The sequence below is a fragment of the Mesoplodon mirus genome (genome assembly GCF_964341445.2).
Source record: "Mesoplodon mirus genome assembly, chromosome: 19".
NCBI classification, from domain to species: domain Eukaryota; kingdom Metazoa; phylum Chordata; class Mammalia; order Artiodactyla; family Ziphiidae; genus Mesoplodon; species Mesoplodon mirus.
In genome coordinates, this window is record NC_138995.1 from 56,246,159 (window position 1) to 56,273,737 (window position 27,579).

Sequence of the window (27,579 nt, forward strand, 5' to 3'; positions counted from 1 at the left end):
CAGAGAACATGTTCTCTGAGGAACAGTATGTGAGATTCTGTGTCACGCCTCCCTGCGGCTGGGTGTATGGGATTGTGTGTGACACTGTGTGTGACTGCGACTCCGTGTGCAGTGGCTGAGTGGGACGGGTGGGACAATGTGAGAGGCTGTGCACCCTGGGAGGGGGGTCCTCAGGATGATGACAGTGACTGTTCTCCCATGTGACCCTGAGTGGCTGTGACACTCACACGCAACTGGCCCCCTGTGCTGGGTCTCTGCCTGGGAGCTCCCCCTTCCTGTTCCTTGGCCCGCCCTGGCCCCGCCCCCTCCCACCACCCCAGGCTGTCACCTCTTCCAGAGCCCAGGCGAAGCAGTGGAGGTAGCAGCGTCAGAAGCAAGTGATCGAGAGGAGGGCTGGGGACAGGTGAGGGCTCCCCCCATCCCAGTCTGTTCCCCCTGCCACATGTCCCCCTCAAGTCTCTGGGCCCCTCTTTCTGCATTTCTTAGCCTGTGCCTTTGTCCCTCCGCCTCTCTGTGCCCACAGTCTATATCCTCCTTCTGTCTGTCTCTCAGCATCTCTGTCTCCACGTCTCACAATCTCTGTTTAGCCTCTAGATAGCTCTGTATCTCTGCCTCTTTCTCTCATTCTCTGTATCTCTCTCCGCGTCTCTATCTCCTCTTTGTCTCCTAGCCCACATTTTTGTCTCTGTCTTCTCCTTTTGGTTTCTGGTCTCTTACTGTGTGTCTCATCCTGTCTGTCTCTGCGTCTCTCAGTCTCTATATTTGTCTCATGCCTCTGTGTCTTTCTGGGGCTCCAACCGAGATCCTCCTTGCTTTCCCCTTTCCCTACATGGTGCCGGGTGTGGGGTGTTGGGTGTTAGACCGATTTCCAGGCATCTGGACCCCTGCAGACCCAAGAGGGTCCGATGCCTCCCTGGTCCCTAGGAGAGGATTGTCCCGCTGACTCTGGGTTTTATCCACAGTAGGGAAAGTTTGATACGGTCGGGTTCCTATCCGCGATTTGAAAACGCTTTAGGAGAGTGGGAACTTCAAGAGTCGTTTCAAGCTCCGTGCCCTCCTCTCCAAGGCGGTCCCCAGGTTCCCCGGAGTCTCTAGGTCTATACTCCGGGTGACACTGGCGCTTTTGCCCAGCGCGGCTCTAAGGCAACCGCACTCTCAGCAAACACCCCCCTTTTACCGCCGCTGCCCCAGAAACAGCCGGGGGCAGGCCCGGGAATCAGGTGTTGGATCTCGGTCTCCGCCCACTCCTCACCACTCCCCCCACCGCCCCAAATCACCACTCTTGGGGGAGAGGGGCGCTGCCTCCGGGTACCTGAGTCCCTCTTCGGGGTGGCGCTGGGGCTGGGGGAGAAGGGCGGCGGCTCCTGATTCTGCCCTGGGACCCCCAGAGCCGGCTGCCCTTGCGTGACCGGACCCTTCGCCCCCCATGCCCTGCCTCCCACACGATGTCGAACTGTCCACCCTGGTGGCTGCTACTGCTGCTCTCGCCGTGGGAGCCGCTGCTCCGGAGGGCGGAGGTGAGAACCCGAGGAGCCAAGGAGCTCAAGGCTTGGAGGGATGTCTGGGGCCGGCTTTTAAGGCTTATCCCACTGGGAAGATTGTTTTAAGACCTCCCCGCCTCCTTCCCGTAAATTTCCTGAAGGTTTTCAGTTCCCCACAGCAACTCCCCTGGTGGTTTCTAGGCACCCCTCAAGACTTAGAAGAGGTTTCTAAGCCACCCAAGACTCCTGAGCAAAATAGGACAGCCCCTCCATGTCCCTCTAGGGTGTTTCTGGCCCTCAGGAACCACGCTGCCTGGGAGCAGGGGTCAGCGCGGGGCGGGATTGGGGGGTCCTCCCTTCTTTCTTTTTGTAGGCAGGCTCTGAGGGGCAGACGGCGGGAGAGCTGTACCAGCGTTGGGAACGGTACCGCAGGGAGTGCCAGGCGACACTGGAGGCTGCAGCGCCCCCAGCAGGTGTGACAGGGGTGGAGATCTGGGGGCAAGAGAAGGGCTGGGGCTGAGAGGGGTGGGCTTGAGGCCGGCCTAGGACTGACCCGCGGGGCCTGAGAGAGAAGTCTATGCTAAATGTGAGTGGCGTGGGAGAGGCCTGAGATGAACCTTGAAAGGGGAGGGGTCTTGGGCGGGGCCTACACTAGGTGGGTGGGACCTAAAGTGGACCTCGAAGAGGGAGTTTGGGGTGGAGCCTAGGAAGGGCCTTGCAGAGTGGGAAGCATCTGCGGCGGGAACTTGCTTGGTGGGAGGAGCCCAGAGCAGGGCTCGGAAGGTGGGCGGGGCCTTGGGGTCTGGTGGGAGGAGCTGTGACGGAGCAGGGACCCGACCACTCTAGGTGGGCGGGGCTGGGGCAGGGCTTGTGTGTGGAAGGCGGAGAAGCATTGGGAGAGAGGTACAGACGGTCCACCCGACATCTGGCCCCCACGCCCACCCCAGGCCTCGCCTGTAACGGGTCCTTTGATATGTACGTCTGCTGGGACCACACTGCACCCAATGCCACTGCCCGTGCGTCCTGCCCCTGGTACCTGCCCTGGAACCGCCACGGTGAGCTGCCTCGTGGACACCGGGCCCTCCCCTGACACAAACAGCTCTCTTCTAACCCTGGCCCGAGACACCACTGCCCCGCAGCAATCCTGCTCCTCTTTGCCTGGCTGGGTGTCTCCTTCTGTCTGTCCACCCCTGGCTGGGTCACCACATAATGCCCCTTCTCTGTCTCTGTATCTCTCTGAGGACCACCAGGTCCTTATTTTCTCTCCTTTTCATGAGTCTGTTTCTGCATATCTTGGTCTTCCTTGCCTAACTAGCTGTGTGACCTAGGGTAGTTTATTTAATTTCTTTACGCCTCACTTTCCTCGTTTGTAAAATGATGTTTATGATAGTACCAAGTTCACAGGCTTGTGATGAATATTAAATTAATTGATACGTGTAAAATGCTACATAAGGGTTTAACATCATCATATCACTGGATCTCTCTCTGCCTTCGTCTCACAATTTGTCTTTCTGCCTCCATCTCTGTGCCTCTGATCCCCTCCCTTGTTTCCCCACAGTGGCTGCAGGCTTTGTCCTCCGCCATTGTGGCAGTGATGGCCAATGGGGACCTTGGAGAGACCATTCTCAGTGTGAGAACCCAGAGAAGAATGGGGTTTTTCAGGTAAGAAGAGGTGAGGGATTCAGGGTAGGATGTCCAGACATAGGCAGAAAGCAGCCTCAGACAGAGCCTCAAACCCCTTGTACTGTTCAGGACTCTGGGTTCCAAGTGATAGAAATTCAGCTCCTTGTTTGAAGGAGAAAGAAAAAGAAATATATTGGCTTTTGTGATTGAAAAGTATAAGGCTACAGCTTCAGGCACAGCTGGATCTGGGTGCTAAAATGATGTGGTTGGGAATCTCACCATATTGTTCCTCTGTTTTTCTGTATGATGGTGTCCTCTTTTCTGTGAGGTGGAAAAGGTGGCTCCCACTGGCACCAGGCTCACGTTCCACCTACCAAGCAACAATGTAGGAAGACTGAGCTTTTTTCTCAATAGCTCTAACTTTATGTCCCGGGACTGACTGTCATTGGCCTGATTTGGGTCATATAACTGCCCTCGACTAATCATTGTGTGTGTGTGTGTGTGTGTGTGTGTGTGTGTGTGTGTGTGTGTGTGTGTGGTGTGTAGTGTTAGATAGAATGCTTTGATTGGCTGGTCACATGCCCAGACTTGGAGTTGAGGGGCGGAGTGCCCCACTCAGACAATGGTAGGTGGATCCCCAAAAGAACACTGGGGTGTGGGGTAGGAACAAAGAGAAGATATCTCTCCAGCACCTTTATGGACCTAGGGGAAGAACTGAGCTCTATTTCTGTATCCTCTTGCCCCACCCCCAGGACCAAAGGCTGAGCTTGGAGCGGCTGCAGGTTGTGTACACCGTGGGCTACTCCCTGTCCCTTGCCACACTGCTGCTCGCCTTGCTCATCTTGAGTTTCTTCAGGTGGGACCCCCGGCCCTGAGACTGGGCTTCAGTTTTTCCAGTAAGATGGGGTAGTCAGGCTCCACCGGCAACAATCATTCAATGGTGGTTCTGTGGGAAGGGCTGGGGGGTAGTTTAAGGGACTCTGTGTGGCCAAGGACAGGTCCCCAGACTGCCTTCCAAATCCCCCAGGCGGCTGCGCTGCACTCGTAACTACATCCACATCAACCTGTTCACGTCTTTCATGCTGCGGGCAGCAGCCATCCTCACCCGAGACCGTCTGCTTCCTCCACCTGGCCTCTACCCTGGGGATCAGGCTCCTATCCTGTGGAACCGGGTGAGCACCATCTCTCTCTTTCTCAAATTGGGATTCTCTCTCCTCTGGTGAGGCCAGAGGGTTCCCATTCCATTTACTACCTCCTACCCTATCGACAGTTAATCTCTCTTGACCTTTCCAACACAATTGGAGAGGGACCCTCCCAACTCGGCCTCCCCCATCATTGAACTCTCTCACCCCATCACCTCCTCTATTGGAATTTTCCATTCTCGTTCTCTCAGTATCTCACCCATCCTTGGACTTTCGCACCAATGAGAGAATCCCTTGCTAGAGGTGAGACGGTGGCAGGATGGGAGAAACTAACTAGTGGGGGGATTTGGTAAATACCAATTTGTTCCTGGGAGACAAGGTGGGAGAGACTAAAGTCTAGGGACAGCGGGGAGAAAACCTATTAAGTTGGGCCATACCAATTGTTAAAACGCCAAGGGGTGGGAGAGTCCATATGCTGGTGGGACATGAGAGAAACCTTTTGAGAGGTGGAGTAGTTGAGTGGAATTCTTAGAAGGAGATGGGGTGGGAGAGGCCATATTTGGGGGGGATCTGGGGGGAACTCTGATAGCAAGATGTAAGATACCACTTGTTAAAGAGGTTAGAGTGGGAGAGTTCATACAGGGAAAGAGAATAGGGCGAGAGAAACCAATTCTATATCATCCTTTGGTGATATAGAATGAGAGAAGAATATTTGATGTCAAGAGACGACAAGAGATGGGGGTGGAGGGGGCCCTGACTGCCCCCTCCTCTTGTCTGGCCACCCCCTAGGCCCTAGCTGCCTGTCGCACGGCCCAGATCTTGACCCAATACTGCGTGGGTGCCAACTACACGTGGCTGCTGGTGGAGGGCATCTACCTGCACAGCCTCCTGGTGCTTGTGGGAGGCTCCGAGGAGGGCCACTTCCGCTGCTACATGCTCCTCGGCTGGGGTGAGCCCCGACCCTGTCCCCTGCCCAGCCCAGCGCGCCTCCCCTCCCCCCAGCTACCCTGCTAGTCTACCTCAGGGGGTCTCCTCTCCTCTCTAGGCTTCTGCCTCCCCTTCCCGGCGGGGGAATTCCTCGGGTCTTGGGCCTGGCGGGCCCGTGCGCGCTCTGACAGCTGCGGCGGGGTGGGGGGCGGGGGTTGGGTCTGCACAGGGGCCCCCGCGCTTTTCGTCATTCCTTGGGTGATCGTCAGGTACCTGTACGAGAACACGCAGTGAGTCGCGGGTCTGGGGCGGGGCTTGGGAGGTGGGCGGAGCTTTGAGGGACGCGGGAGGGGTGCGATGGAAACGTGGGGAGTTTCTAATTGCACCTAGGGACCTGGGTGGGTTCTAGAGGAACAGGTCGCTTATAAAGTTGGGTTCCAGGACTACGAGAAGGGGAGGGATGAGGGCTGGGCCTAAATAGTAGCGGGCGGGGCTTTAAGGAAATGTGGGTGTGGCGTTAAGGAAGGTGGGCGGGGCCTGCGGAGTTTAAGTGCTTAATTCGGCGAGCCTAAGGTTTTCTGTCCCTTAGCTCTGTTCCCCCTCCTCTAGGTGCTGGGAGCGGAACGATATCAAGGGCATTTGGTGGATTATAAGGACCCCTATCCTGCTAACCATCTTGGTACGGCCGGCCCCACCTCTTTCAGGCTGGTCTCAGGGATTTCCTATCCTGGGAAGCCGGGGCGGTGGGGGGTAGGGCTGAGAGGGGGGAACTGGCTCAGTCTCTCTCTCTCTCCCCCCGCAGATTAATTTTCTCATCTTTATCCGCATCCTTGGCATCCTCGCGTCAAAGCTGAGGACGCAACAGATGCGCTGCCCAGACTACCGACTGAGGTGAAGGAGGGCGGTGGGGACGGAGGGGAAGGTGGCTGGGTGCAAGATGGTGGACCCGGGGCCGCGGGACCACTGCCACCCTCTACCCCCAGGCTGGCTCGCTCCACGCTGACGCTGGTGCCCCTGCTGGGCGTCCACGAGGTGGTGTTTGCTCCCGTGACTGAGGAACAGGCCCGGGGTGCCCTGCGCTTGGCCAAGCTCAGCTTTGAGATCTTCCTCAGTTCTTTCCAGGTGCTTAAGCAGGGTGCAGGAGCTACACCCTTTGACTTGGTGTCCTCCTACTCAGAGGGGCATGAGGGTTACAATCATCCTCTGGCGCAGCCACAGAATGGGGTGTGCAGATGGGATTTTGTTCATTCATTCTACACAAAATACTGAGCTAGTGCCGTCCCCGGGCTGGGGAAGAAGCAGAGAGGAGACAGGAGACCAGGCAGCCCCAGCAGTACTGCCTCCTGGTTAAGATAGAGGGCTTTGAGGCCAGCCAGGGCTGGGGCCAAATTTGGGTTGTCACTCCCAGCTCTGTGGCCTTCACCTCAGGGCCAGGGCAAGGGTGAGGCATCTGAAGTACCTAAAGCGCAAATTTTAAGGAAGTGCTCCCTGAAGTTGAAGGCCCAGCCTGCCCATGCTTGCCCTACCCTAGCCTCCACCCTGCTTTTTACCTTGTTGGGCCTCAGTTTTCTCATCTCTAAAGTGGGGACAATACTTGTCTCACTTCATAAGGCTGTTCATTCATTACATTCAGCAAAACTTTATTGAACACTTACTATGTACCAAGCACTCTTCCAGGCTTACTATGGGGATACAGCCAAGAACCAAATGGTGCCTGCCCTCTAGTGGGAGAGACAGATGCTAAAGATGCTATATAAGTAAAATATACAGAATGTCAGATGGTGAGACGTGCCTAAAGGAGGGGGGAAAGAAAGCAAGAAAACAGAGATGAGGAGCCAACAAAGAAGGATGGGATTATAGACAGGGGATCAGGGAAGGCCTCGCTGAAAAGACACTGGAGCAGAGACCCAAAGATGAGGGAACAAGCCAGGAAGATATTTGGGAAAAATGTTCCAGAAAGAGAAATGCGAAGTGCAAGATCTCTGAGGTGGGAGAGAGTACCCGTCATGATGGAAGAAGGTCAGCATGCCTCAGCAGGGGGAGCCAGCGAGAGCAAGCGGGGGATAGGACAGAGGTGAGATACCTGGGCAGATCCTTGAGCCAAGCGAGGACTTTGGCTTTTCCTCTGAATGAGGTGGGAGCCAGAAGAGCAGAGGGACGTGATCAGAGTTAGATATGAAAAGGATAGTGGAAAGTGATAAGAAATATCTTAATAATTACACATAAAATAATTGTCTTTCATTAATATATCAATTACTTTCTTAATTATAAACATACTTTATATTTATTTAAATTTATATGTAAAATATGTATAAATTTATATAAATATAAAACTAATTCTTTATTAAAGTTTATAAATAGGGAATTCCCTGGCGGTCCAGTGGTTAGGACTCCGTGCCTTCACTGACGAGGGCCTGGGTTCGATCCCTGGTTGGGGAACTAAGATCCCACAAGCCGCATAGTGTGGCTAAATAAATAAATAAATAAATAAAATCATGTAGTAAGTTATGATAAAATTCAGAAAAAGGTTTAACTATGTGTCACGCACTAGAGCTTCTTGCATATTAATAATACCTCAATTCTCACGACCACCACTGTATTATTACTCCATTTTCCAGATGAAGAAACTGAGTCACAGAGGGGTTAAGCAGCTTACCCAAGTGGGGAAGAAAGTGGGGAAGCGGTGATCACATCCAAGCAGGCTACCTCCGGGGTCACTTGTTCTTAACCTCCAGCCCTGATTGCTCAGCAAAGTGGCAAGGGCAAGGCGGGATTCGGGAGCCAGGGAGAAGGTGACTGCAATAGTGTAGGACCAGGGTGGCGGCAGGCGAGGTGGTTTGGGGCCTGGAAGGGGTCAGAGCTCATTCAGGGGTGTTTATAACCCTGCCCCTGCCCCCAATTTAACCCCGCACCTCCTCTGGCAGGGCTTTCTGGTCAGCGTCCTCTACTGCTTCATCAACAAGGAGGTAGGGAGAGCCCCGGCCCGCCGCCCACGCCCTCTGCCGGCCGCGCAGGGAATGGCGCGCCCCGCGCCGCCTCTGATCGCTGTCCTGTTGCAGGTGCAGTCGGAGATCCAGCGGGGCTGGCACCGCTGCCGCCTGCGCCACAGACTCGGCGAAGAACCGTGCCAACCCCCCGAGCGCGCCTTCCAGACCCTGCCCTCGGGTTCCGGCCCCGGCCAGGTCGCCGCCGGCCGCACTCTGTGCTCGAGGACACTCCCAGGTCCTGGGGGTGAGGCCAGCCATGTCTTAGAAAGTTACTGCTAGGCAGCGGGATTCTTGGGTCCATTCAGTTAGCACGTATTTATTGAGCGCTTGCTGTGTACCAGGCCTGGTGTGGAGAGCGCTGGGGAAATGGGGCGGCGCGGGGGCGGGGGGGCGGAGGGGAAGGAAACAGAAGATAAGGTCCCTGTTCTCCTAGAGATCACAACTGCGTGGGGGAAACAGACCGTGAGGATAAACCAAGTTACATATACGCTGTGGAACGGCTTATAAAGAAAAGTTAGAAGGGGGCCTAGTGTGATCTGGGGCATCTCTGAGGAAGTGACATTTAAGCCATGCCTGAAAGAGGTGAAGGAGACACCTTTGGAAAGAATTGGCGGCGAGATTCTAGGCAGAAGGAAACGCATCTGCAAAGGCCCTGGGGCGGGAAGGAGCTTGGCGGTGTCTGAGGAACAGAGGCGGCCTGCGTGTCTGGAGTGGGGTGAGTCAGAGCCAACAGATGGAGAGAGAAGTGGGCGGGGGCGGAAGAGTGGGAATTTTATTTCAGGTGCACTGAAGATTCTTTGGAGCGGCTTCTAATGGAGTGGGCTAAGTTTTTTAACCAGATCTGTCTGCCTTCTGGGGCAACAGATTATTAGGGGCAAGGGTGGCAGCTGGGAGCCCAGGGAGGAGGCTGATGCAGGTGGGAGGTGATGTTGGCTGGACCAGGGTGGTGGCCACAAAGGGTGTGAAACAGTTAAGATTCTAGAGCTGTTTTAAAGGTAGAACTGAGGATTTGCCAAGGAAGGAGAGAAGCCAGGGAAGACTTCTCGTTTGGGGCTGGAGAGAGGAAGAGGGAGATGGGGTTCAGGGTGGGGAGAACCAAGAGTGCTCTTTGGACATGTTAAGCTGGCAATAAGGGTCTGGAGCTCACAGGAGAGGTCAGAGAGACAGAAATGTGAGTGGCACTGGGGTCCAGAGAGGAGGATTCTGTGTGTAGATATCAACACGGGCAATTCAGGGCAGGTGTCAGAGCTGAAACCTACATCCAGGGAGGCCAAGATCACTGCTAGCTGGAGAGTGTGGACACACATGCATACCCTTCTTGGTGGCTCCTGGGAACTAGAATTAGGAGGAAAGCCAGCAGTCTCACTGTGGCTGGACCACCTGTACACATGCAAGACCCTCACTCCTAAATCCCTCCCCCACATAGACACACACTTAGATTCAGTTAGTACCTGGGTGTTGTCCATTCTTTTCCTTGGGGTCCCCAGCTCCCTGGACAGATATGGCCCATAGTCGCTGAACTCAGAGTCCTTTCAAGCATGTGGTCCTGCTGGGCCCCTCTTGTGGGTTCTGGGAAGGTGGGGGCCCTTGTAAATAAAGCATGAGAAACAGTTGTTTTTTGTGGGGATGGGGAGTGCGAAAATCTTCTTGGCCAGGCCATAAGGGAAATGACAGAGGCGGGCTGTGTGGCCGGATGCCGGTGGTGGCCTTGCACCCTCTGGAGAGCAGTACTGCTCAACTTCAGCCACGTGTTGCCAAGACACCATGGACACCATGCTGCCACCGTCCTCCATGCCTAAGAGAACGTTCCCAGCTGGGAACGTTCATGTCATCTCCTGTTACTTAAACTATTTACAATGTGTACGATTAAAAATTGTGTGTGTGCCAAACATTTTCTGAGAGCTGCTTCTCCAGAAAGGTAGTGTAGGAATAATAAAGCTGCAGGAACCAGCCTAGTTCAAATCTTAGTTTTTGGCTACTGATTAGCTGTGTGACTTGGGGAAAATTCCTAACCTCTCTGTGCCTAAGTTTCACTTCTGGAAAATGGGAATGGGGATAATGATGGTACCAACATCCTAGGGTTGCCTGAGATTCCAATGAGTAACTCTTAGGGTACTGCCTGGTGCATGGAGCACACTTGGCCCGTTTGCCTAGCGCTTTTCCTGCAACCTGTTTTCACTTTCACTCACCATTAACGGAAGAGGGGATTAGAGACCATTTGGGCAGTGGGTTGGGTAAAGAGATGAGGAAATTCAGATTGATGCCAGGCAGGGGTGTCCTAGGCTAGAATCTTTGCTGCCAGCCTGCAAGGCAGGGAAAGGAATTCCTATTTCCTGAGGAGAACAGGAGGGATGTGGGGCAGGGATTCGAACTGTGACCCTGGGGCTTGTGCTGTCCCAGCTCCTGCACAAGAACCAAATCCTGGGGGTAAGTTTCCTGCGGCAGCATCATCCCCCACACTGTTATGGCTCCATCCTGCTCCCCGACAATCATGAGGGCCTGGCTCCCTGGGTTTTAACTTGGCTCCATTGTTTCCTGAGCGATCCTGGGCAAGTCGCTTACCTTCTCTGGGCCTCAGCTGTCTCACCTGTAAAATGGGGTGCCTCTAGCATCTACCCCCCCAGATGGTTGTTCAAATTAGATGTGAACCACTCAGTAAACATGAGCCTTTATAACCTCACAGCCATTGCCTTGCATGTGTCAGGCCTTCTCCTGCTGCAGGGTCCTCAGCTCTGTCGCTAATGGGATCATGGCTGCGCCTTCCACAGCTCAGTGTGTCAGACAACTCATTCGACCCTGACCTCAGATTTGCGAACTGCACCAGGCTGGCACTTGGCCCTATCTGGAGAACACAGATAGAGATGCAGAGACAGAACAGAGAGAGAGCTGGGGGGCGGGGAGGGGAGCATGATGTGTGTGCGTCAGAGCAAGACAGGGATTTCTCTTAATCCACCCACAATAAGTAAGGTCCTCCTTTCCCACCTCTATCTCCCTACATTTGTCAGAGGATTTCTCTCAAGGGTAGTTAAGCTGTGATTTGAGGGCAGCAGAGTTCAGGAGTTAGGCCACAGGCTCAGGAGCAGGGTGGGTTTGAATGGCGGCATCACCACTTCCTGGCTGGATACCCCCGGGGAGGCGCCATCACCTCTTTGTGCCCCAGTCCCCGCCTCTGGAATTGGAAGTAATGAATCACAGTGCCTGCTCAGAGTCGTTAGGAAGTCTGAACAGCACAGAGCGTAGGGCCTGGCAACCGCACAGGTCAGGTGTCAGCTACAAATGCTGTTGGTATTGAGTACTAACTGCTTTAACTGCAGTTCTTTCTCCTGTCAGTGAGGGCAGCTTGGGGGCTCTTCTGGGCATGGCTGTGCCCCAGCATTGCAACATAGGACTGGGCACAGAGGAGGCACTTGGGGGACTGTCTGACTGAACAAATGGAAAAATAAAAAAGACTGAAAGAAATTTTGAGTGAGACCGACTTACTGAGAGGTGGGGAGAAGGAAAAGAAAGAGAAAATGAAGAGAAGCTAGAACAAATTAAAGCACAAAAGGCAGCAAAAGCTCCCTCTGCCCAACCAATTCACTTCACAGAAGGGGAAAGTCAGGCCTGGAAGGGGCACAGACCAGGCCTCTTCACCTGCTCAGAGAGGTCCCAATCCCCGTGCTTGGCCCCATGCCTGGCTGCCCCCCTCCTGGGTCTGCCCCACTCTCTAGGCCCTGTGAACAGACAGAGGCCACTAGAAAAAACACACGACTTTATTCCCAGCACAAAGGGCAGGTCTTCGCAAAACGAGGGGGCAAGTTCTGACGGCAGGGAGGAGGCCCCTACTTGCCGGCGATAAGCGGGTTCCGCAGGACCACAATGACCGAGTCCCCGCGCAGGAACATTTTTGAGATGTAGCGGTCCTTGTTGACTGGCTTGGACTTCTTCTTGCCCTTGCCACTCTTGGGGACTTCAGTCCACATCTCCTTCACGTTCTCCAGCACCATGTTGCAGTGCCTGGTGGGCAGAGGGAGGCATCAGGAATGAGAGGGAGCCTCCTGACCCCCTCCTCTGTGCAGCACTGCCTCTTCCTCCATCAGCGTGGCCTGGGGGAAGGTGCAGGCCCGGGACCAGCATGGCCGGGGCTCCAAGGCCACCTCTGCAAGTCCTCAGCCTGAAGCTTGGGCAAAGGACTTCACTCCTCTGTGCCTCAGTTTCCTCCTCTCTATAATGGAGACATTCATGGTGCCTACCTCCTAGGGCTGTTGTGAAGATTAAATGAATCAATACAGTATTACTGTTAAGTACTTAGAACAGGGCCTGGCACAGGATAAAGGCAAATGAAATGGTGCTGCTTGTGTTTTGTTTTTGTTTTTTTTGCAGTACGCAGGCCTCTCACTGTTGTGGCCTCTCCCATCGCGGAGCACAAGCTCCGGATGCGCAGGCTCAGCGGCCATGGCTCACGGGCCCAGCTGCTCTGCAGCATGTGGGATCTTCCCGGACCGGGGCACGAACCCGTGTCCCCTGCATCGGCAGGCGGACTCTCAACCACTACGCCACCAGGGAAGCCCCTGTTTGTGCTTTTTAACTCCGAGTACTTCTGGTGGCATAAGCAAAGGTACAACTTCTCTTTGGAGAACCAGAGGTCCCTGGGGCCTGAGGCCGGTATGTGACGCCTCCACTCCAGTCCTGCTTTTTGTCCCTGTCCTCGGGGTGCTGGGTAGGCACGTGTGACGACAGTATGGATTAGCTCAGTCAACAAACGCTTGCAATGAATACAGCAATGAATAAAAGAGATAATATCCCTGCCCTCATGGGGTCTGCAGTCTAGTGAGGGGAGAACACTAAACAAGGACACCTGTAATCTACTGTCAGGTGGTAGCAAGTGCTATGAAGAAAAATTAAAGCAAGGTAAAGGGATAGGAGGATACAGGGAAATACTACCAAGCATAAGAAAGACGAGGGGGCTTCCCTGGTGGCGCAGTGGTTAAGAATCCGCCTGCCGATGCAGGGGACACGGGTTCGAGCCATGGTCCAGCAAGATCCCACATGTCGTGAAGCAACTAAGCCTGGGTGCCACAACTACTGAAGCCTCCGCGCCTAGAGCCCATGCTCCGCAACAAGAGAAGGCACTGCAGTGAGAAGCCCATGCAGCGCAACGTAGAGTAGCAACGAAGACCCAACGCAGCCAAAAATAATAAATAAATAAAATAAGTAAATTTGTAAAAAAAACAAGAGAGTTGAGGAAGATCGTGAGGAGCACGTGAGGAAGCTCTGTGCCTTGCTGTGCAGTAACCTCCAGGAGATACTGCTGAGTGAAAAAGGCAAGGGAGGGAACAGGATGCATGGAAAGCAATCTTCTGTAGGAAAAAAGTGGGTAGGAAAAACATACATTCCACCACCTGGTTGTGCAATACTAAATCCTTGAAATACACCTAAAGACTGGTGGCAGTGGGGTGACCTACGTAGACTGGAGACAAACCAGATGGAAACTTTTCATTGGACTGTTATTACTGTTTTGGAAATCATGTGAATATATTACCAATTCAGAGAAAGTAAATTAAAAAAAGGAAGTAGCATACCAATATGGGAACATTTCCAAGGTATATTGTTAAGTGAAAAAACCAAGGTCTAAAACGGTGTGGCATGCCATTAGTAGTGACTTAGAAATAAATAAAAAGCACCCTCCTGTATCTACATGTATGATGTTCTGTGCAAGTAATCCTCCTGGAGGAGACCTGAGAAATTAGCCATGATGGGGTCCCTGGGGAGGGCAACCGGGGCATGGAGAGGGAAGACCTGCTCTTCACTGGGTGCCTTTTGTATTTTTCAAATTTTGCATCCATTGCTCGCTCAAGAAAGTAACATAATTAAGTAAATAAAGTGGTTAAGAATCCTTAGCTAACTTGCAGTGATGTCCTCAGACCACTGATCTGTGTGAAAAAACAAGATGCAACAGAGCACACGGATGATTCTATCTTAAAAACAATATTATGACAGATCAATTATGCCTCTATAAAGCTGTTAACTACCACCACAAGGGAGTCTCTGGGTGAATCAAACATGGCAGGACACATACTAGGGTGGTAGGCTGGGTGGGGAGAGGGATGAGAGGATGATATGGGGGCAGAGGAGGAAGCTAGGGGAAAAGGAAAGAGTCAACTTAAAAAAAAATCATATATATATATATATATATCCACCAGCTATTGAGCACTTACCATTCAGGCACTCACCAGGCCCCTTTAAGCACTTTCTAAGCATTAACCCGTCAATCCTCCCTGCATCTCACCCCCAGGAGGTAATCACTGACTGGCTTACTAGTTCTCTCCAGCTTCTAGAGCAGGAAACTGAGCATAGTGGGATGAAGTGACTCACCCAAGGTCACAGAGTCTGGAAGTGGCAGAGCCTGTGTTCGAATCCAGACCTATCTGCCTCCTGTACCCGGCACTTCCTGTTGTTCTCAGTCTCATTTTACTCAAGGGGAAACTAAGGCTGAGCGAAAGACTTGTTCATGGTCACATAAAAGCTAGTGGCAAAAGCAGTCCAGGAGTAAGTTTCATCACACCACTGTGAGGAAAGCACTTCCCAAATGCTAACTAAAGGCTGCAGGTCGTATGTTTACTGAGCATTTATGATGTGTTAGGTACTGAGCCACGTGCTCTTCATACATAGTATCATTTAAGCCTCCCAACTGTTCTGAGGGGTATTATTATGATGCATATTTCACAGATAAGGAAACTGAGGCCCAGAGAAGAAAAATCATTTGCTGCTCCCTATGGCTGAAACACTCAGACCCTCGCTTGCACCTTCATTTTATTCGTATCTGTCCACCGCTGCCTCTTCCTTTGAGGCCTCCCGCATTATCTACCTGAGACAGCACCCGCTTCCCGGCACTTCACACTCTTACCTGGCTTTACTTTTCTGCACAGAACTTATCAGCACTTGTCTTTATGACATTATTTATGTGTTTGCTGTCAGCTTCCCTGCCTACAGCATAAGCTCCCTGAGTATAGGAACCATGTTTGTTTCCATCATTGCTGTATCTCTGGAGCCTAAAACAGTACCTGACCCAGGTGGACGCTCTCATTATGCAATAACTGCAAAGAAACTGATTAAGAGCTGTGTGCCAAACGCTCGACTTCTAATGACTTATTACGCTTCACATATATTAAGTGATTGAATCTTTGCAACCACCATGATTACTGCCACTGTACGGACGAGATAAAGTCACTTGCCAAAGGTCACATGGCTGTTAAGAGGCAGAGCTGGGACACGAATCCAGGAAGACTGGCTCCCAAGTACATGACCATAACCACTGTGCTTCACAGCTGGAGGGACGAGAGACCACCACATCTTGAGGTCCTGAGATGCTTCTGCCCTGGGCTTCGGACTGGAGCTGGGACTGCTTCTCCAGACCTGGAAAGAACACCTCCCCAGACCCAGGCGCTTACCTGTCAAAGGCCTTCACACGGCCCAGGAGCTTCTTGTTGTTGCGGCAGTTGATAAGCACTTGGGTGTTGTTCTTGACCGACTGGGTGAGCACGGAGAGTGGCCCTGTGTTAAACTCCTCCTCCTCCCGCTTCTGCAGCTCCTCCGGGGTCATCTCACTCTTGGGCTTGTTGAGGAGGCTCCTAAGTGGGCAAGTATGGAACCCATAGGTGAGAGGGCCCAGAGCCGGAGCCTGGGTGGTCATGGCCTCTGGCTCGGTGTCTCCCTCACATACCCACCCTCCTGCTCGGTCCTCTCTCAGCATCACCACTTGGATGCTTAATAGACATTTCCACCCTTCACGTCCTAGGCTGAACTCCAGATCCCCCAATACCCCCAACTTCTACTATACTATCCACAGCCTTCCTCATCTCCATCAATGGCAACTCCATTCTTCTAGTTCTTTAAGCAAAAACTCTTAATGTCAACTTGACTCTTCTTTTCTTCTCCCACGTCCTATATTCAATCTGTCAGCAAATCCTGTCATCTGCCGCTAAAATATATCGGAATCTGTCCATTTCTTACCATGGCTTAAACCTCCATCATCTCTCTCCTACTGGTCTCGCTGCCTCCATCCACGCTCCCCAACAGTTTGCTCTCCACAAAGCAGTCTCGGGGATGGTGCCAAGACTCAAGTCATATATCACCTCACTCTTCAAAACCCTCTCATGGGCTTTCCCTGGTGGCGCAGTGGTTAAGAATTGCCTGCCAATGCAGGGGACACGGGTTCGAGCCCTGGTCTGGGAAGATCCCACATGCAGTGGAACTAAGCCCATGCGCCACAACTACTGAGCCTGAGCTCTAGAGCCCACGAGCCACAACTACTGAAGCTCGCGCGCCTAGAGCCCGTGCTCCGCAACAAGAGAAGCCACCGCAATGAGAAGCCCACACACCACAACGAAGAGCAGCCCTCGCTCGCCACAACTAGAGAAAAACCCGCGCGCAGCAACGAAGACCCAACGCAGCCAAAAATAAATAAATAAAAATAAATAAATTTATATTAAAAAAATAGATATTAGGCAAACTTTCTTCTTGGGTCCCTGCATTTGCTTTTCCCTCTGCCTGGATACCTCCCCAGATATCTCTGTGGTTCACTCTCTCACTTTCTTCAGGTTTTTGCTCAAGTGTTGCCTCCTTTATGTGTCCTGTCTCTCAAAAGTGGCGTTCCACATTGTTTCACCCTGCTCTACCGTTTCTTTATTCATAGTCCCGGTCACCTAACACACCACATACTTTACCTGTTTATTACCATTACGTTTACTGCCTGCCTCTTCCCATCCCATAAGATGCAGAAGGGGATTTTCTTCCTTGGGGGAGTGGGGTAATTTACTCATAGAGCCTATGTGTCTAAAGCAGCCTGATATAGGAGCACTCAATAAATAATTGTTGAATGAATACGTAAGGAAAATCATTCCCGTAACTCGTTATCCGTAAAAATCGAGAATGTAGTTAGAAAGCCAACCGTCTCCAGCTCAAATTATCCGTACAAGCCCCTTATCTAACATCGTTTTTCCTACAAGTCCGTACTCCCCTCTTCCAGGTTCTTTATTCGTAAAAGCGCTTCCCCTTAAAATTCATTTCAGTAAGATTCATTATTTGGGAAAGCCCAGCCCATTATCAGATAAAGCTGTCCCTCCTCCCGAAGTGAGAATCCGTCAAAGGCCCCACGTCCGTTCTCAAACCCATCAGTAGAAAAGTACGCCACTTTACCCCTAAAATGTTTGCCTCCGCCCCCGGCTCTGCCCATCCCCTTCCACCGGTAAGTGGCCAAACTTACACCCTCAACCTCACTCCCGCCACCTAAGCCTAGCCCGGCCTCACATGTTGGCGATGGTGGTGGCCGCACTCTCGAGTCGCTACCGTCTCCTCCGCGTTGCTTCAGCCTTCCTCAGAGAGCGCGACACAGAGGCGGGACTTCCGCTTCCTGCGGCCCACTTCCGTGGGCGCCTGCGCAAACCCAACGAGCGCATGGGGGCGTGGCCAGTTGCCGTAGCGATTTCCACCAGCCCTTCGCAGCTGTGGGATAAAAGCTTCACATGGTGATTCCAGGCCATTCAGGACAGTACGGGGCGGATGTTCACGACAGTGGAGAGGAAAAGAAAGCGGGGCTGATTCAAACCATTTTGAATCAACCGCACAGGTTGAAGGAAGGAAAGGACAAGCTATTTCCACATGCCCGCCCGCCCTGCCTTTGGGGGAGCGGCCTCCGCGAAGCCAATCCGCTCCTCGCTTCCGGGATGGACACCTCCCCTTTTCCTTCGGGGACCGTTCAAGTGTCTATTGATCTTTTGACTAGGGGTAACCAATCCTTTGCCTACATCCGGGAGGGGCGTGGACCTGCGCCCGGCAGGTCGAATGTTTTCCATGATCAAACGCTTCATATTGGCTTCCCCTCCTCCGCTGAGGCGGTTCCTACCTCTTTCGCGCTCCCTTTTGGGTTGTGCAACCCTCAGGGGAACCAACCCCCAAAGCTCCGGGGAGACAGGGAGGCGTGTCCTCAGAACGAAAGTCCCATTGGCTTTACTGCCCGCGGAAGTGTGGGATGGTGCAGCCGCTCTTGTTGCTCATTGGTCCGGTGATTCCACGGGGTGGGACTTGGCTGGGCCTAAACTCTATCCGCTGTCCCAGACCGGTTTCAGGGCAAAGCTGCCATGCGTTCCGGGGGCCGCGGGCGGCCCCGGCTACGGCTCGGGGAACGCGGCCTTTTGGAGCCACCCTCACCGCCCAAGCGCCGCCTGCTACCTCGGGCGCAGCTGTTGCCTCTGCTGCTGCTGGCGCTGGCGGTGGCCTCGGTGTTATACACCAGTTGGAGCGGCTGGCACCGCCAGACTGAGGAGCTGCCGCTAGGCCGGGAGCTGCGGGTGAGGCCGGGAGGGGACGCGGGCACTGCGGGAGCCCTGATTCCCCGCATCCCCTTCTCCGAGGTTTCAGGTTGACGTGACTTTATCTTTATCGTATTGCCCTAGCCGCAGGTGCCGCAGTCTCCGTCTTTAGAGCGCATGCCTCTTTCCAACGGAATAAGGCTTCGGGCTTGTTCTGTAATAGCGGTTACCCCGTAAGAGGAAGGGTCTGGAGGAGTAACACTGGGAGTTCTGGGTTCTAATCCTAAAGTCATTTATTTGGAAGAGTCCCTTACTCTAGCTGGGCCTCGATTTCCCCCATCAAGATGGGGGTGGGCTGGGCCGGATGGGCTTGGGTGTCTTTCCCGAGTCTAGGATTTATCCTAGAAACCTCCGATGCTGGAGGCTGCGATTAGGAAGAGGAACTGGGGCTTCTTAGGGACGACAGCCCCCAGGGTAGGGTTGGAATGAGTGTTGCTTTCACGCTCTGTTCTTCTCTTCCCCACCCCCTTCCCAAGGGCCCGTCGATCGGAAGTCTCCCCGAAGCCGGGGTGCGGAGGGTGGTGGGGCAACTGGACCCTCACCGTCTCTGGAACAATTATCTGCGCCCCCTGCTGGTTGTGCGGACCCCCGGCAGCCCTGGCAATCTCCAAGTCAGAAAGGTAAGGGGCCCCACCTCCAACCCCTGACCCCGCAGCCCACCAAGGAAATAGGTATTCTGCCCAAGTGGCAGAGCTAGGGCTCTGGCTGGGCGTAATCTGACTCTAGAGTCCTATCCTGCTAACCACCAGACCACTGCCCTCTTTACTGCCCCCACCAAAATCTTACTATACGCTAAGCATCAACAACAGCCGGATAAGGTGGGCACCAATCTGACCTTCATTGTGTAGATGGGGAAACTGAGGCGCAGAATAGTTAGGCATTTTGCCCAAATCCCACAGCTAATGAATGATATACCTAGGGTTTCAACCCAAATGGGTTGGCTCCAGAGCCGGTGTGGTAACATCTCTACATTGCCTCTCAGAAAGTATTGAGAGTCATTTGAACACTGCCTGAGTTCAAATCCACATCAGCCACTTGGAGTGTGACCTTGAACTAGTTTCTTAACTTCTCTGTGCCTCAGTTTCCTCATCTGCAAAATGGAACCATTGACAGTCCCCACTCCACAGGGTTCCTAGAACAAGGGCTTGGCACAGAGTGAGTGCTATGGAAGGGTGAGCTGTGATTAGTCTTGGCATCAAGAGACAGGGTCACTTCATGCCTGGCACTTAGTAGGTACTCAGCAGAAGTGTATCAAGGGAACGATTAAACCAAAGCGAGATTTGTGAGTCAATCTGACTGCTCGGCATGGTTCAGGTCACATGGCCCTTCTTCCGACCTTCTCCCCAGTCCCCACCCACTCTCCCACCTCTCTCTTGCCACTAGTTCCTGGAGGCCACACTGCGGACCCTGATGGCAGGCTGGCATGTAGAACTGGACCCCTTCACAGCCTCGACACCCCTGGGGCCACTGCACTTCAGCAACGTGGTGGCCACGCTGGACCCAAGGGCTGCCCGTCACCTCACCCTTGCCTGCCATTACGACTCAAAGCTCTTCTCATCTGGGTCAGCCCCCTTTGTGGGGGCCACGGATTCGGCTGTGCCTTGCGCCCTCCTACTGGAGCTGGCCCAGGCCCTGGACCTGGAGCTGGCTAGAGCCAAGGAGCAGGTGAGGAGCCAGGGTAGGGTGGGGGTGGGTGGGTGGGGACTGCCTCTACCTTGGCCCATACCAACACCATCCCGTGCTTGGTCTTGTCTTCCCCCACTCCACAACACAGCCACAGGGTCTTTCCATTTCTTGAATGTCAGATCCTGTCCCTTCTCCCTCACAGCTCTCACCTTGTTCCACAAGTAAGCCAGAGCCCTTCTCTTAGCCCATGAGGTGTGCCCTCTCACCTCTCTGGTCTCCCCTACCACCTCTCACCCCTCGCTCACTCCACTCTAGCCTCCCACCTCCTCCGTGTACCTCAAGCCACACAATTCACTCCCACCCCAGGCATTTGCACTTGCTCTTTGCTCTGCCTAGAATGTGATTTTCTCAGATATATTCCTGGCTGGCTGCCACCCTTCATTCAGATGTCCACTTTGATGTCACCTCCTCAAAGAGACCTTCCCAGCCACCCTAAAATAGCTCCCTGTCACACTCCCATGCCTCATGGGGCTTTATGTTGATTTATTTATGTCTCCCCAACTAGAATAAGCTCCAGATAGCCAGGCCCTTGGCTGTGTTTATTTCCTGCTGTATCCTCTGGGCTGAGAATATTGCCTGGCATAAAGTAGGATGTCAATAAAAATGTATGGAGGGACTTCCCTGGTGGTCCAGTGGTTAGGACTCTGCGCTTCCAATGCAGGGGCATGGGTTTGATCCCTGGTCGGGGAGCTAAGAGCCCACATGCTAAAACAACAACAACAAAAAGATAAAAACATCAACCCTGTGGGAAAAAATTTTTTTTTAAATGTATGGAATGAATGAACAGAAACACAGATCTCCTCACGCTCCTCCCCTGCTCAGATCCCTTCCATGGCTCAAACGCCAGTGCCCCTGTAACAAAGCCCAAGCTCCCTGGCCCTTGCTGACCCCTTGGGCCTCTACTCAAACCTCTTTGGCCCCTTCTTTGGCCCCAGTCCTGATTCATGTTTCTTCCTCACCGGAGAACACTCTTCCCTCTGCTCCGTTTTGCCAGGCCAGCTCCTACTCAGCCTCAGTGCAAACATCCCTTTCCAACAGACCTGGCATGTTCCCTAGGCCAGATCAGGACGCTGTTGTTCTTGGAAGCATTTGCCCGACGGCATTTCATCGTTTGTATAATTATTTATTTGTGGGTCCGTCTCTTTTGCTACATGAACTTGAGGAATAACAATTACAATCAGAGCTAACCCTAGTTTAGTTACTGTGTGCCAGGCGCTGTCCTAGGACCTGGGTTCAAATCCTACCCTATGATGAAGACTGGTATTAACCCCATTTCTACATAAGGAAGCCGGTGCTTTGAGAACTTAGTAACTTACCCACGACTGCTTGGCTACTGAGCAGCCCAGCCAGGGTTTGAACGCAGGCAGTCTGGCTCCGAGTCTGTACTCTTGGCCACCATGCTCTTCGAGTGAGGAGACTTAGTTTGCCCTCATCAGCTGTGCAAGCAGGCAGGAAATGTGTGTGCACTGAGGCTGAGGGCTGGCACTGCGCTGGCCCTGACCACTGGCTCTCACAGGCAGCCCCAGTGACCTTGCAGCTGCTCTTCTTGGATGGTGAAGAGGCACTGAAGGAGTGGGGACCCAAGGACTCGCTTTACGGCTCCCGGCACCTGGCCCAGCTCATGGAGTCTGCACCCCATGGCCCCGGCTTCACCAGGATCCAGGCTATTGTAAGACCAGGCCCCACTGGGTTCCTGTGTGGTGGGAAGCGGGTGACACGAGGCTGGCAGCATCCCGCCTGGCCTCTCCAGTCCTGGTCTCTCTCCCTAGGATCTCTTTATGCTTCTTGATCTCCTGGGAGCCCCCAACCCGACCTTCTACAGTCACTTTCCTCGCACGGCCCGCTGGTTCCATCGGCTGAGGAGTATTGGTAAGGAGGCAGGCACCCACCTCGGAGGCTGGAGGGAGGCCAGGCACCTGTCCTCTAAGGGGTCATCCAGCCTTCCCTCTACCTCCCTAGTCTCTCTTTAAAGCACTAGGGCAGAAACACAAAAAGACCCCCCAGCAGTCAAATGAAGTGATTACAAACGGGGGCTCTGGGGTCAGATAGCCCCGGGTTCAAATTCTGGCTCTCTTTCTTACCAGCTGTGTGAGCTTGGGCAAGTGGCTTCCTCTCTCTGAGCCTCAACTTCCTATCTGTAAAATGGGCATGATGGTTATAATAGGGGTATCTACCTCCTTAGACTCAGAGGGATTAATTGAGACTGGGAACACAGTCGGCCTGCATAAGGGGTAACTAACATTCATCCTTGTTGGGATGACCAGTGCTTCACCCCCAGACCCCCTGCCCTCCTCTGATTTGTGAGCAGGGGAACCTTTGACCGTTGAGGGGCTGACCCTTGCTCTCTAATCCCCACCGCCTCCAGAGAAGCGCCTGCACCGTCTGAACCTACTGCAGTCTCATCCTTGGGAAGTGATGTACTTCCAGCCCGGGGAGCCCCCTGGCTCTGTGGAAGACGACCACATCCCCTTCCTCCGCCGAGGTACTTGCTGTGGGGAGGAGTGGTGGGCAGGGGTCCCAGGGAGCCACAGATACGACCCGGCCGTGGCCCCTGGTGGCAAACTGCTTAACCTCTTTGTGCCTTGATTTCCTCATCTGTAAGGATGGGGTTGATAACAGCCCCCATCTCAGAGTTGTTGAGGGGATTGAATGTAAAGACCTTGGACCAGTGCCTGGCACTAGCGAGTGTTCAAGAAATGTTAGCTATTACTGGTTGTGCCTCAGTGATTGCAGTTTCTTCTAGTTCTTGCCTCTCAAGCCCTTGGCCACCCAGCATAATCACCTGAGCTTCGAAAAATGCCCAGTCACATTTCAGGCCTACTGAACCACAATCTGGGGCCTCTACATTATTTTTACAAAACTCCCAGGTGATTCTGATGCATAGCCAGGGTTGACGACATCTGGTAGAGGGGTTCAAAACATAGGTTTTAGAATTGGACAGGTCTGGGTTCTAGGATCTGCAACTTACCATTGGTGACCTAAGGCAAATTACTGAGCCTCTCTGTGGCCCCGTTTCTTCTGGAAAAGGAAGAGATAGATACATACAAACACATACGTATGTATGTATTCTTTTTTTTTCATATGGCAGTTTTATTTTTAATTTTTTGAGGAAACTTCATATTGTTTTCCATAGTGGCTACACCAAATTTATGTTATATATTCTTAATCACAGGGTTGGGAGGATTAGATGAGATCAGATATATAAAATGCCTTCTTACACGGTGCTTGGCATATACAGTAAGTGCTAAAAACTGCTTTTTAAATTTTTATTCTATAATTTACTCATTCAACAAATATGCATTTGTTACAATGTCTTTATTGATTCATTCACTGAATACTTCCCAAGGCAGGTACTGAGCTAGCTGTCAGGGATATGGTGACGGGCCATAATCCACCTGGCTCCTGTCTAGCAGGGGGACAGATATTTACCAAATCTGGACAAACAAAGAGTGAAACACTCCGAGGACAGGAACCCAATGCAGTGCAAGGGTTAGGAGCACACACTCTGGAGACACGTGGCCTGGGTTCAGATTCTGACTGTGCTCTTTACCAGAGGCGAGACCTTAGGCAAATCACTCTGCCTGCCTCTGTGCCTCAGTGTCCACATCTGTAAAACAGGAGTATTATAGTACACCTTACATGATTATTGTAAGGATAAAATTGTGTGTGTTTATGGCCTTAGACTCGGGCCTGGAATAGAACATAAACGTTAACTATCAGTAAAGAAGAGAAAAAGAGCCTAATAATGTATACCCGGCGAGGAAGGTCAAAGACCTCATTCCCTTCTTCTGTCTTTCCATAATCCGTTAAGTTTTGAGTTTTTCTAATTTGCGTTATGGAAAAAATATACTGGATGTATTTTTAAAACGAACATGTACCTTCACACGCTGAAAATCATTGTTCAGAATTCTTCAAGTGCCACAACAGAGTATCTTCTGCTCGGGGGGACAAGGCGAGGTTCCCCAGACGTGGGCCTGGGCTCCTGGGTCAGTTGGGGGCCACACACAAGCCTGAGCCTCCTCTCTGTCCTGCAGGGGTCCCTGTGCTCCACCTCATCTCCACACCCTTCCCCTCTGTCTGGCACACGTCCGATGACTCTGAGGCCAACCTGCACCCACCCACGGTACACAACCTGAGCCGCATCCTGGCCGTGTTCCTGGCTGAATACCTGGGGCTCTAGCCTGCCCGGCAGACTCTGAGGGAGAAGCACCCAGCAGCAGCTGTGACGAGGGCACCTGGAGCCGAGGAGCTCAGGCCAGGCCTGCCTGTGGTGTGCGGGCTTGTCCTTTTTTAACACCTTTGGTTCTGCTTGTGCTCTGACCGGAAGACCCTCTTTCTTTTTTTTTTTTTTTTTTTTTCTTTTTGCGGTATGCGGGCCTCTCACTGCTGTGGCCTCTCCCGTTGCGGAGCACAGGCTCCGGATGCGCAGGCCCAGCGGCCATGGCTCACGGGCCCAGCCGCTCCGCGGCATATGGGATCCTCCCAGACCGGGGCACGAACCCGTATCCCCTGCATCGGCAGGCGGACTCTCAACCACTGCGCCACCAGGGAGGCCCAAGACCCTCTTTCTTTATCTCAAGCTGCCACTCTTCAAAGACATGGAAGAGACAGACCACTGTGGTGTGAGAGCCAAAGGAATAAGAGCTTGGCCGCTGCCCTGAGGGAAACACTTGGGCTGCAGGTCTGCAGGGGCCAAATGCCGTCCTCCATTTTAGTCAGCAAATGGCATGTGGACCAGCAATACCCCTGACCAAATGAATTCTCTGTGGCTTATGTTTTTGTGGCAGTTCCTTCTCCAGAATGGCAGCCTTGCTACCGCATCAGTCCAAACCCAACTCCCACGTGGATGTGCCGTGGGGAGCCCACAGAAGATGTGCTCGTAAGCAGGGAACAGAGGAGGTGGAAGCCAATACTTGGGAACTCCAGATTCTGCCAGATCCAATGGCCAATAAACCAGTGTTTCTGCAAAATATATCCTGTAGAACTAGCATACATAGGTGTTGCATGAAAAGGGGGACCGAAGTGGGGTGAGACAACATTAAATGAGTTTCTTCGTTTGCGCAATGTGAATTTTCAAGAAAGAGAATGCAATGTTCCCCAAAGTATTTCACCACGGAACCCCTTTATTGGGAAGCACCTCACAGAACCATGGTACCTCAGAAGGTACTTCGGGAAACACTGGGTTTTGATAGTTTGAGTATACTTATGGTAGAAATGGGTCAGACAGATCTAGACTCACTGTAAACTAGTTACACCAAACCATCCTTTCCCTTTTGGCTGTGGGTACAGGAGTGGGAGATGGTGTGTGTAACTGCAAACTCTAGTGATGACCCAAGAAATTATTTCCCAGCCCTAATTTTCAGACTTAACTGGGGTGCTTATTTAAAAATGCGGGGAATTCCCTGGCGGTCCAGTGGTTAGGCCTCGGCACTCTCACTGCCGGAGCCCGGGTTCAACCCCTGGTCAGGGAACTAAGACCCCGCAAGCTGCGCAGTGAGGCAAATAAATAAATAAATAAATAAACAAATAAAATGCAGACTCCCAGGTCCCACCTACTGAATCAACTTCAGGGAGGGGCTGGGACTCTGTAACAAGCACCTGAGGAAGTCTCATGATCAGCAAACTTTGGGACATGCTGTCCTTAAGGATACAAGTTTGGTTCATTCACAGCTCCTTAGCAAACCTAAAGGGCACCTAGACAGGAAGTCCCGTGTTGGGCTCTGTACCTGCTGATTTCTTGACTTCGATGGAGACCTGGTAGGACACAGGGATGCCAGGCCAGGATGCAGGGTTAAAGAGTGAAGGTGAACGTCAGCCTCGCAAGCCAACTCAAGGTTAGCAAGGACTCGAGAGAACTCACGGGCTGAGGGACAATTTCGGTTCTCATTTTGCAAATGAGGTGGCCAGAGCTGAGAATTACGAACCAGTTATTGACAGAGCCCAGATTCTCACCCACAGCTGTGCTCCTATCCCCATGTCCTACCTCCCTTCCAAAAATCACCTGTGCTGGACCAACAGATTGTTGGTCAAAAGTAGCTCCTCCTGAGGCTTTTAACTCGCTGCAAGCCTGAGTGAGGTTTGTGGGGTGGGGACTAACAGCCTCTTAGAGGTGGAATTGGCAGAAGTTGCGTTCAGAAAGGAAATTGACAGATATCAACAGCTAGGGTGGCAGGAGGGTCTCAAATCACAAAGTTAGTTCCTGTTTGTTCATTTCTTGTGTGGCAGGCATGGTGCCAAGCACTTAAAAGTGCAGCAGGTCCCCTTAGCCTCACAGCCATCCCAGAAGTAGGTGAAACCATCACCTCCATGTTAGGGGAAGCAGTGTGTTCAGTGACGTCCTTGGCCCCTTGCCTCCCTGCAGGTCATCTTGCTGAGTGTACTACACGCCAGGTTCTGGGCAAGGGGCCTGGGCACATTTTCCACTTGAATCCAGGGTAAGGATCGTGAGCCCCATTTTACAGATGAGGCTGCTGATGCTTGGCAAGGTGATGTTTCCCCCAGCTCCCATCTGTCTCCCAAACTTAGGCTCCCCCAGCTTCACCCTATGAAGAGGCCATGAGGTGTCTTTGGTGAGCACAACTGTTGAACATTCCAGATGCAACAGCTCACATGTCAGTCTTTTGAGGAACTGTCAGTATTCTTATTCTTCAGATTAAGAAACTGAGCTTCAGAGAAATCAATTGCTGAAGATCACAGCTGGACACTTTCACTGCATGTGTCTAGGTATTCATTTCTTTTTATTTATCCTGCCTATGACTCACTGGGCATACCAGTCTTTTTACCAGTCTGGAATTTGCAATTATCGTGTCCTTAAATATTATCATTGCACCACTCTCTCTTCTGATTCTAGAACACCAGTTAAATGTGTTAAGACTTCCTCACTCTATCATCCATAACCTTCCTTCCTGTTTTCTTTCTTTTTTTGGTCTCTGCTACTTCAGACCTAGCTTTAGTTCAATAAATTTTTTTTTAATTTATTTATTTGATTTATTTTATTTTTGGCTGCGTTGGGTCTTTGTTACTGCGTGCGGGCTTTCTCTAGTTGCAGCAAGCGAGGGCTACTCTTCATTGCGGTGCGCGGGCTTCTCACTGCGGTGGCTTCTCTCATCGCAGAGCATGGGCTCTAGGCACGCAGGCTTCAGTAGTTGTGGCACGCGGGCTCTAGAGCGCAGGCTCAGTAGCTGGCACAGGCTTAGTTGCCCCGTGGCATGTGGGATCTTCCCAGATCAGGGCTTGAACCCATGTCCCCTGCATTGGCAGGCAAAGGATTCTTAACCACTGCACCACCAGGAAAGTCCCTGCCTCAGCATTTAAAACATCTTCTCTGCAGTGTTCTGGGTCAGCCTTACCTGAGCTTGTAGTTCGGTGGGATCCCACCTCCTAT

The 27,579-nt window shown here is 52.5% G+C and overlaps 3 protein-coding genes across 4 annotated transcripts; 2 read left to right on the forward strand and 1 right to left on the reverse strand.

Moving 5' to 3' along the window:
• Window positions 1–1,321: 1,321 nt before the first annotated feature.
• GIPR (gastric inhibitory polypeptide receptor) lies at window positions 1,322–8,439 on the forward strand (the record flags this gene model as incomplete). Its single annotated transcript, XM_082607212.1, has 12 exons — window positions 1,322–1,517; window positions 1,855–1,954; window positions 2,429–2,536; window positions 3,040–3,143; window positions 3,857–3,960; window positions 4,132–4,276; window positions 5,036–5,195; window positions 5,403–5,463; window positions 5,783–5,852; window positions 5,976–6,064; window positions 6,157–6,295; window positions 8,098–8,439. Exons 1-12 carry the CDS (start codon window positions 1,446–1,448, stop codon window positions 8,437–8,439), a joined length of 1,494 nt encoding a protein of 497 aa, XP_082463338.1. The 5' UTR covers window positions 1,322–1,445.
• A 3,452-nt stretch (window positions 8,440–11,891) lies between these two features.
• On the reverse strand, window positions 11,892–17,589 carry SNRPD2 (small nuclear ribonucleoprotein D2 polypeptide). Its single transcript, XM_082606933.1, has 3 exons — window positions 17,449–17,589; window positions 15,591–15,770; window positions 11,892–12,156 (listed from the first exon to the last, which is right to left on the reverse strand). Coding segments are annotated over exons 1-3 (357 nt in total). The 5' UTR covers window positions 17,451–17,589; the 3' UTR covers window positions 11,892–11,981.
• Window positions 17,590–18,239: 650 nt separating this feature from the next.
• Window positions 18,240–27,190, forward strand: QPCTL (glutaminyl-peptide cyclotransferase like). 2 transcript variants are annotated; one of them, XM_082607490.1, is made up of 7 exons: window positions 18,240–18,488; window positions 18,986–19,129; window positions 19,893–20,174; window positions 21,712–21,864; window positions 21,965–22,064; window positions 22,561–22,677; window positions 24,983–27,190. In XM_082607490.1, exons 1-7 carry the CDS (start codon window positions 18,279–18,281, stop codon window positions 25,201–25,203), a joined length of 1,227 nt encoding a protein of 408 aa, XP_082463616.1. In that variant the 5' UTR covers window positions 18,240–18,278; the 3' UTR covers window positions 25,204–27,190. The 2 variants fall into 2 exon arrangements, with proteins under 2 accessions (XP_082463616.1, XP_082463617.1); XM_082607491.1 differs by having other exon boundaries at window positions 24,230–25,166.
• Window positions 27,191–27,579: the final 389 nt, after the last annotated feature.

What these genes read in the sequence shown, in the direction of transcription:
- SNRPD2 (XM_082606933.1), bottom strand. An exon ending in CGTGTGAAGGCCTTTGACAG is followed by an intron (nt 12,157 to 15,590) that starts GTAAGCGCCTGG and finishes TCTGCCCACCAG; the next exon opens with GCACTGCAACATGGTGCTGG.
- QPCTL (XM_082607490.1), top strand. Translation starts at nt 18,279, where the DNA reads ATGCGTTCCGGGGGCCGCGGGCGGCCCCGGCTACGGCTCGGGGAACGC. An exon ending in CGCTAGGCCGGGAGCTGCGG is followed by an intron (nt 18,489 to 18,985) that starts GTGAGGCCGGGA and finishes CCCCTTCCCAAG; the next exon opens with GGCCCGTCGATCGGAAGTCT. An exon ending in GCAATCTCCAAGTCAGAAAG is followed by an intron (nt 19,130 to 19,892) that starts GTAAGGGGCCCC and finishes TCTTGCCACTAG; the next exon opens with TTCCTGGAGGCCACACTGCG.